General features: G+C 41.1%; 2 protein-coding genes across 3 annotated transcripts; one reads left to right on the top strand and one right to left on the bottom strand.

Annotated features, from left to right (window-relative positions):
* The first annotated feature begins 2,192 nt into the window (after positions 1–2,192).
* On the top strand, positions 2,193–6,739 carry LOC135109597 (uncharacterized). Of its 2 annotated transcripts, XM_064021019.1 has the most exons (5): positions 2,193–2,685; positions 3,627–3,989; positions 4,471–4,662; positions 4,755–4,898; positions 6,229–6,734. In XM_064021019.1, the coding sequence occupies exons 3-5, from the start codon at positions 4,477–4,479 to the stop codon at positions 6,292–6,294; spliced, it is 396 nt and encodes a 131-aa protein (XP_063877089.1). In that variant the 5' UTR covers positions 2,193–2,685; positions 3,627–3,989; positions 4,471–4,476; the 3' UTR covers positions 6,295–6,734. The 2 variants fall into 2 exon arrangements, with proteins under 2 accessions (XP_063877089.1, XP_063877088.1); XM_064021018.1 differs by lacking the exons at positions 2,193–2,685; positions 3,627–3,989 and having other exon boundaries at positions 4,300–4,662; positions 6,229–6,739.
* LOC135109598 (zinc finger protein 800-like) lies at positions 6,594–9,709 on the bottom strand. Its single transcript, XM_064021021.1, has 2 exons — positions 6,899–9,709; positions 6,594–6,746 (listed from the first exon to the last, which is right to left on the bottom strand). The coding sequence occupies exons 1-2, from the start codon at positions 7,091–7,093 to the stop codon at positions 6,594–6,596; spliced, it is 348 nt and encodes a 115-aa protein (XP_063877091.1). The 5' UTR covers positions 7,094–9,709.
* Positions 9,710–9,931: the final 222 nt, after the last annotated feature.

Genomic DNA, 9,931 nt, shown 5'->3' with positions numbered 1-9,931 from the left:
GTGCTGCCGGCAGGAAACAACAGACAGGGCGTGCTGCCAGCAGGAAACAACAGACAGGGCGTCCTGCCAGCAGGAAACAACAGACAGGGCGTGCTACCAGCAGGAAACAACAGACAGGGCGTGCTGCCAGCAGGAAACAACAGGCAGGGCGTGCTGTCAGCAGGAAACAACAGGCAGGGCGTGCTGTCAGAATTTGGTAAAAAGTACAGGAAGAGTAAAAGGAAATGATGTGTTGAATGATGTAAGGTTGCGTGGAGCAGAAGAGGAAAGTTCTAGTGACAGATTAACAACATTTCTAGATTCAAAAGGCTCTAGTTGAAGTGAGATGGGTTTTTCAAGGGTGTTTTTACGGTTCTTGTTACAGATTAACAATATTTCTGCGTTGCAAAGGCTGTAGTTGAAGTGCCACGGGTTTTCAAGGGTGTTTTTACGGTTCTAGTAACAGATTGACATTTCTACATTATTAACAGGTTGGAATATATATATATATATATATATATATATATATATATATATATATATATATATATATATATATATATATATATATATATATATATATATATATATATATATATATATATATATATATATATATATATATATATATATATATATATATATATATCCCCTTTCCCCCCTAACTCTCCCCTATATATATATATATATATATATATATATATATATATATATATATATATATATATATATATATATATATATATAAGGGAGAGTTAGGGGGAAAGGGGACAGGGGGGAGATGTGAGGGAGAGGAGAAAAGAGGAGGGAGGGAATGGGAGAAAAGATAACAGAAAACAGGAAATTTTAACGATAGACTTAGTGAAACGTGGCACCATGTAATTTTCTCCTTATCCTCTAAACCAGTGGTTTCAAAACTGGGGGCCATGGCCCCCGGGGGGGCCATATAGCAGAATGTAGGAGGCCATAATCTGAGGCTATGCATAAATAAAACCAAAGGAGTTTAGCTTATTGCTAAACAGCTTTTCACAATAATGCAATTTTTAATTAGTCTACGTATGAATTTTTTTATGTGCATTATATTACTTCTTTAGTACCATTTCAATAATTATATGAGATTCAGCTAAGGCAAAATACAAATTTCTTTATTAGTAATTAACAAAAGAAAAATAGCAAATGGAATCAATGAAATTACAGGATTTGCTAGAGTGGTTGTTATATATGGACGTAATGAGTGTAGCACTGTACACACTCACGGTAGTCACGGGTTAGGGTTGTGGGGGGACGGGGCATGGACAAGGATCATGTATGAAAAGTGGGCAACGACCAGAAAAAGTTTGGGAACCACTGCTCTAAACAAGGCTACTACTGCTACTTATACTACTACTACTACTACTACTATTACTGCTGCAACTACTACTAATACTCTCTCTCCCTCTCTCTAGCTTCGTGTTTCTGGCATTAATGGAATACGCAGTCATCAGTGTGATAATGGGAGACGAATCACACTTGCGCAAATTGAAGAACTGCACAAAATATGGAAGCGCAAAAATTAATTTCACAACTGTCAAGGTACGTTTGTGCGTTTGAATAAGTCATAAATGTGAAGATAGTAAGTTTTGAAATGATAACAAATCCCCAATTCTCTCTCTCTCTCTCTCTCTCTCTCTCTCTCTCTCTCTCTCTCTCTCTCTCTCTCTCTCTCTCTCTCAGTATGGTATGTAATCAATAAAACTCGTAATTACAAATAATTCTTTTTATTACTGACAAACATTATCAAGATTACAATTATTATTATTATTACTATTATTATCATTATTACGGTTATTATTATTATTTTTACTGTTATTATTATCAAAGGTTGTAAAGACTGACAGACAGACAGACAGACAGACACAGACAAAAGAAAGATAGATAGAGGTGTGTGTAATTTTTGCAAGCATACCCACTACTGTCTGAAGGGGAAATCATACGGAAGGCTGCCAAAATGAGAATATAAACTTAAGGTTGACAAAAAAATGAAAATAAGCGTTGATATAATACAGGATCATCACCTCTGGCAGGGAGCAGAAAAGGGTGTATTAAGATTTCGGTCAGTTAAAAGAATTGTGATTGCTTTCGTAATAAAAACTTATCCAACAAATGAAGGTACTTATTTCGAAGGATCGTATATTGATAAACGGTTGTTATAAGTTAACTGCTCCAGGAATTGAAGATACACCAAGTACTTATTTCGAAGGATCGTATATTGATAAACGGTTGTTATAAAGTTAACTGCTCCAGGAATTGAAGATACACCAAGGAGTGGACGAGTTAACGAGGGGGCGAGAACGAGCGGTACAAGTCATAAATGAATAATAATGATAACAAAAACAACGATAATATTTAATCCATGAAATAAAACAAACAACACATCAACACACACACACACACACACATTGTCATCGATATATCTCAGTGCGCATACCTGTCCCATCACCACGAGTGCATTGTGTTTAGTGGTCACCTGCGATAATTAGGACAGCGACGCGCGCACGGTCACGTGACGCACCTATTACTGAGGGTGGCCGCGGGCACAGGAGGAGAGTGCTCTTCCTTGCCTTCATTCCACTCTGTGACGCATTCACTGACTGTGCGTGAGCGTGGCGGGGTGCAGAGGTGCGTGAAGGAGTGTTGCATCACCTGTAGCAGCTTCATATTACTAAGGTGCGTGAAAGCAGAGTGTGTGTGTGTAGAGAAATTGAGCGAGGTAATGATAGTCGGCTGTGTGGTTTAAAATGTTCGTATTTTGTGTCATGTGGTGTGAGAGTGAGTGAGTGAGTGAGTGCGTGCGTGCGTGCGTGAGTGTGACGTTGTGTGGAGTTACGTTTAGGTCTGCTTCATCAACTTTATTAACGTCACATGTCTAAGGTGAGTGAGAGTGACAGTTACGTGGCGTTAGTGTTTCTTAATTTGTGAACGCAATTGTGTCACCCCCACTAATTACATAACCCGATTCGGATTTCGAGCCGTTTTTTACAACTGTCGCCTGTCGCTAAGCCATGATCCCATCCAGCATTGCAGCTAGGTTTAAGATTCTTTCAATTTTGACAATATCTCGTGAGTGGCTTTAAAATACTCGTTAGTTAGGTTTCCAGTGGTTCCTAGCAATATTAGGAATGATACACGCAAGCTACCATGCCTGGAATCGACTGGAATGACCTAAAATCTGGAAACAAGCAAGCTACCATGCCTGGAATGGACTGGAATGACCTAAAATCTGGAAAAAAAATATGTTTTGTGATTCCAGTGAGGTTAAACCAAGTATATTTTCTGACCTAAAATCTGGAAACAAGTAAGCTACCATGCCTGGAATGGACTGGAATGGCCTAAAATCTGGAAAAATATATCTGTTTTGTGATTCCAGTGAGGTTAAAACAAGTATATTTTCTGACATTTATCTTGTTCACTTCCAGTTACAGGTGATGTGTGGTTAGAAATGTGATGTGGTAGAGCTGTGGTGAATGTGTCCTGTGGTGGAAGACTGGGTGTGTGGTGTTAGGGGGAGGGGGCAGGAGACAAGGAAAATCAGGTTAGGTTAAGTTAGCTTAGGTATTAATTGTTTACTACTAGTACTAGTAGTACTAGCAGTAGTACTATTATTCCAGAATGCCGAACAACTCCCGACATGGTAAAAGGGGCAAGATGACTTGGTAAAAGGGGCAAGCAGTCTTCCTCTTCCGTTTTTGCCAAATCATCATCCTCCTCCTCTTCCTCCTCCAAGACCAAAGGAGGAGGGGGAAAACAAGTCAAAGGAGGAAAGAATTCGGGAACGGTAGGAGGTGCAGGGGTGTCATCTGCTGCAAGAGAGAGAGAGAGAGAGAGAGAGAGAGAGAGCATGCGTACAAAAAAATTCTACTTCTACAACGGGTGGAGCAGGGACATCTGGCAACACTGCAGCATCCTCCTCCTCCTCCTGCACCTCTTCCTCTGGCTCCAAAGTTCGATTTGTGGGCCAACCCAGTTCGGAGGTAAGACAGTGCTAACCCAAGCCAAGCCAAGTATTTCCTTAAGCCATCAGTGGGAAAAATAATGAAAACAGATGCTTGAAGTGAAGAGATAATTAGAGGAAAATTTCAACATTGAAAAGTGTTTATATTGAAGTAGAAAGGAAAAAAAATAGTTTATGGGGGAATATAGATGAAAAATGTGATTAATTATAAAGTACACAAGTTTTGACCTTTGAGGGAAGAAGGAAAGGGATTAAAAAATTATGAAGGAAAGATAGATAAGAAATGTGTGATTTTGTAAAATAATAATAATAACAATACCTTTACTATTACTTAGCAAGGAGTGAAAATACTTGTTAACTTTTGCACTAGGGAGGTGGACAGAATAGTTGTGAAGGACTGAGAATACAGATTAACTCTTGCACTAATGGATGGATATCACAAGAAAGTCACTGTTTACTGGAATATTACTGATAAATCAACACTGTTTTCACCCACACAGCATGTAATGACGGTGCTGGAGCTCCCCGAGGATCCTGACTACTCCTTGAAGAAATCTATTGATGCCTCAGTGAACGAGGTTGTTAACGTCGCTAAGCTGCTGCTAACGGCCACGGATGAGGTGAGATCTACTGGTGCCTCCGTGAACGGGGTTGTTAACGTCGCTGAGCTGCTGCTAACGGCCACGGATGAGGTGAGAGAGAAAGACAGAGACAGAGATATTAAGAAAAGAATAATATACAAATTAAATCACCCTCACCTGACCTGACCTCTGCGCCCCCACAGGTACGGAAGCTGATCCTTAACGAGTGCGACATGGTCCTGCAGTGCAAGGTGTGCAAAAATTTGTTCAGCTCGGTCGATAATTCCTTGATGCACAAACGAATTTACTGCCAGGAAGAGTTTGCTGATCGGACACTTCTTCACCGCGTAAGTTGTTGTTGTAGGGGGGACTGTAGTAGTAGAATCGTTGTTGTTGCTGTTCTTGTTGGAGGGATTGTGGCCTGCGTAGCCTTTGAATTCAACAGATGTACGGCTTCCCTCCACACACACACACACACACACAACACACATACATACATATGCGCAAAGTTTACATGTGTACTGGAGAGAGAGCCCCTCCTTCCTCTTTTCTATGATGCCCCTACCTTCCCTAAGCGGGTTTTAAATTGAAACGGTAATAATAATAAATGAATAAATAAACAGATGAATAGATGAAGTGAACACGAAAATAACTTTTTTTTTTACTATAAACGTTTACAACACGATTTAATAATAAAGGAAATGAAAAAAAAAAAAGATCATTTCGGTATTTTCTCGGCAGCTGAACGTTACGATCATTTTTATTTCGATATTTTCTCGGCAGCTGAACGTTTTTCTAACTTTTGTAGTTCTCGAAATTAATAAAAAATGAAAAAATATATCGTTATATTATCAGCGTCTCTTGTAATTTCTATTTTATTTTTTTTTCGGTACTTAAAAATGTTTTTTCTTGAGTTTTCTTGAGAGTTCTTTTTGAGAGAGAGAGAGAGAGAGAGAGAGAGAGAGAGCTAATAACCTAACCTAACCTCACCTCACTTGCAGGTGTCTCGGAGGGTGTGAGAGATGAGCGTGGCTCTGGAAGAGAGCGGGGAGGTGGTCCAGCCAGTGCTAGACAGTGTGGACAACATGGAGTTGGATAAACGAATAGTTGACCCCAGTGTGAGGCCGGGGAGGCCGGCTCATCACCACCTGTGTCCACTGTGTCAGTGTCTGTCTGAGAGAGAGAGAGAGAGGCATAGGAATAGGACTCTTTCGCTAATTCTCTCTCTCTGAGAGAGAAAGAGAGAGAGAGAGAGAGAGGGAGAGAGAGAATTAGCGAAAGAGTCCTATTCCTATGCCTCTCTCTCTCTCTCTCTCTCTCTCTCTCTCTCTCTGAGTCTCTCTCTCTCTCTCTCTTACAGACACTGACACAGTGGACACAGGAGGTGATGAGCCGGCCTCCCCGGCCTCACACTGGGATCAACTATTCGTTTATCCAACTCCATGTTGTCCACACTGTCTAGCACTGGCTGGACCACCTCCCCGCTCTCTTCCAGGGCCACGCTCATCTCTCACACCCTCCGAGACACCTGCAAGTAAGGTGAGGTTAGGTTATTAGCTCTCTCTCTCTCTCTCTCTCTCTGAGAGAGATCGACAGCCTACCCCCATCTCTCTCTCTCTCTCTCAGAGAGATCGACAGCCTACCCCCATCCCCACCCTAATCACCACCTTCCAACAGGCAACACCCGCTTCGCAACACCCGAGACTCTTTCTGTACACCAGCGTTCCCATCACGGCCCCATGAGTTGGATATCCACCTGTCCCATCCGCCAGGCCTCCTTTGTCACCACGTTGGCCGTGACTGAGCAGCTGAAGAAATGTTAGTATTTTTGCTTCTACTGCCGCTGATGCTGCTGGGGTGGGCGTGCGGGTGCTAGTGGTGGTGTAGCTAGTGTTGTTGCTTCTGTTGGTGTTTGAAGGGTTGTGTAGAGAGGGTTGTAGTGAAGTTACAGTACTTTTTGTCAGGGTCTAAGAGTTACGATTTTTCTACAACTGTTATTGCTATTATTGTGTTTAACGCGTTAGTGGAAGTTACTTGGGGTTTCAACTTACGCGGTGAAGAAGTGTCTGATCAGCAAACTCTTCCTGGCAGTAAATTCGTTTGTGCGTCAAGAAATTATCGACCGAGCTGAACAAATTTTTGCACACCTTGCACTGCAGGACCATGTCGCACTCGTTAAGGATCAGCTTCCGTACCTGTGGGGACGTAGAGGTCAGGTGGTGATTTAATTTGTATATTATTCGTTTCTTAATATCTCTGTCTCTCTCTCTCTCTCCTCATCCGTAGCCGTTAGCAGCAGCTCAGCGACGTTAACAACCCCGTTCACGGAGGCACCAATAGATCTCACCTCATCCGTGGCCGTTAGCAGCAGCTTAGCGACGTTAACAACCTCATTCACTGAGGCATCAATAGATTTCTTAAAGGAGTAGTCAGGATCCTCGGGGAGCTCCAGCACCGTCATTACATGCTGTGTGGGTGAAAACAGTGTTGATTTATCAGTAATATTCCAGTAAACAGTGACTTTCTTGTGATATCCATCCATTAGTGCAAGAGTTAATCTGTATTCTCAGTCCTTCACCACTATTCTGTCCACCTCCCAAGTGCAAGAGTTGCACCGTCATTACATGCTGTGTGGGTGAAAACAGTGTTGATTTATCAGTAATATTCCAGTAAACAGTGACTTTCTTGTGATATCCATCCATTAGTGCAAGAGTTAATCTGTATTCTCAGTCCTTCACAACTATTCTGTCCACCTCCCAAGTGCAAGAGTTAACCAGTATTTTCACTCCGTGCTAAGTAATAATAGTAAAGGCATTATTATTAAAATCACACATTTCTTGTCTATCTTTCCTTCACAATTAATTTTCTAATCCCTTTCCTTCTTCCCTCAAAGGTCGAAACTTGTGTACTTTATAATTAATCACATTTTTCATCTATATTCCCCCACAAACTTTTTTTCCTCTTTCTACTTCAATATAAACACTTTTCAATGTTTCCATTTTCCTCTAATTATCTCTTCACTTCAAGCATCTGTTTTCATTATTTTTCCCACTGAGGGCTTAAGGAAATAACTGGCTTGGCTTGGGTTAGCACTGTCTTACCTCCGAACTGGGTTGGCCCACAAATCGAACTTTGGAGGCAGAGGAAGAGGTGCAGGAGGAGGAGAAGGAAGAGGAGGATACTGCAGTGTTGCCAGATGTCCCTGCTCCACCCGTTGTAGAAGTAGTATTTTTTTGTACGCAAGCTCTCTCTCTCTCTCTCACCTGCAGCAGATGACACCCCTGCACCTCCACCCGTTCCCGAATCCTTTCCTCCTTTGACTAGTTTTCCTCCTTTGGTCTTGGAAGAGGATGATGATGATGATTTGGCAAAAACGGAAGAGGAAGAAAAAGGAAGACTGCTTGCCCCTTTTACCAAGTCGTCTTGCCCCTTTTACCATATCGGAGTTGTTCGGCATTCTGGAATAATAGTACTAGTACTGCTAGTACTACTAGTACTACTAGTACTAGTAGTAAACAATTAATACCTAAGCTAACTTAACCTAACCTGATTTTCCTTGTCTCCTTCCCCAACACCACACACCCAGTCTTCCACCACAGGACACATTCACCACAGCTCTACCACATCACAGTTCTAACCACACATCACCTCTAACTGCAAATAAACATGAGAAATGTCAGAAAATATACTTGTTTTAACCTCACTGGAATCACAAAACAGATATATTTTTCCAGATTTTAGGCCATTCCAGTCCATTCCAGGCATGGTAGCTTGCTTGTTTTCAGATTTTTAGGTCATTCCATTCCATTCCAGACATGGTAGCTTGCGTGTATCATTCCTAATATTGCTAGGAGCCACTGGAAACCTAACTAACGAGTATTTTAAAGCCACTCACGAGATATTGTCAAAATTGAAAATCTTAAACCTAGCTGCAATGCTGGATGGGGTCATGGCTTGGCGACAGTTGTAAAAAACGGCTCGAAATCCGAATCGGGTTATGTAATTAGTGGGGGTGACAATTGCGGTCACAAATTAAGAAACACTAACGCCACGTAACTGTCACTCTCACTCACCTTAGACATGTGACGTTAATAAAGTTGATGAAGCAGACCTAAACGCAACTCCACACAACGTCACACTCACGCACGCACGCACGCACTCACTCACTCTCACACCACATGACACAAAATACGAACACTTTAAACCACACAGCCGACTATCATTACCTCGCTCAATTTCTCTACACACACACTCTGCTTTCACGCACTTTAGTAATATGAAGCTGCTACAGGTGGTGCAACACTCCTTCACGCACCTCTGCACCCCGCCACACTCACGCACAGTCACTGAATGCGTCCAAAAAGTGGAATGAAGGCAAGGAAGAGCACTCGCCTCCTGTGCCCGCGGCCACCCTCAGTAATAGGTGCGTCACGTGACCGTGCGCGCGTCGCTGTCCTAATTATCGCAGGTGACCACTAAACACAATGCACTCGTGGTGATGGGACAGGTATGCGCACTGAGATAGATCGATGACAATGTGTGTGTGTGTGTGTGTTGATGTGTTGTTTGTTTTACTTCATGGATTAAATATTATCGTTGTTTTTGTTTGTTTTACTTCATGGATTAAATATTATCGTTGTTTTTGTTATCATTATTATTCATTTATGACTTGTACCGCTCGTTCTCGCCCCCTCGTTAACTCGTCCACTCCTTGGTGTATCTTCAATTCCTGGAGCAGTTAACTTTATAACAACCGTTAATCAATATACGATTCTTCGGAATAAGAATAGACCAAGTACCTTTATTTGTTAGACCAAGTACCTTTATTTGTTGGACAAGTTTTTATTACGAAATAAATCACAATTCTTTTAACTGACCGAAATCTTAATACACCCTTTTCTGCTCCCTGCCAGAGGTGATGATCCTGTATTATATCAACGTTTATTTTCATTTTTTTGTCAACCTGAAGTTTATATTCTCATTTTGGCAGCCTTCCGTATGATTTCCCCTTCAGACAGTAGTGGGTATGCGGGCAAAAGTGACACACACCTCTATATCTTTCTTTTGTCTGTGTCTCTGTCTGTCTGTCTGTCTGTCAGTCTTTACAACTTTTGATAATAATAACAGTAAAATAATAATAACAGTAATAATGATAATAATAATAGTAATAATAATAATTGTAATGTAATCTTGATAATGTTTGTCAGTAATAAAAAAAAAGTAATAAAAAAAATTATTTGTAATTACGAGTTTTATTGATTACATACGATACAGAGAGAGAGAGAGAGAGAGAGAGAGAGAGAGAGACACCATACAGAGGGAGAGAGAGAGAAATACACCAAATTTTAAGACAACAAAAAAAAAAATATATTTTTTTTTT

This window comes from Scylla paramamosain, chromosome 19, assembly GCF_035594125.1.
Source record: "Scylla paramamosain isolate STU-SP2022 chromosome 19, ASM3559412v1, whole genome shotgun sequence".
Lineage (NCBI taxonomy): Eukaryota > Metazoa > Arthropoda > Malacostraca > Decapoda > Portunidae > Scylla > Scylla paramamosain.
This window is presented reverse-complemented; position numbering and strand designations above follow the sequence as displayed.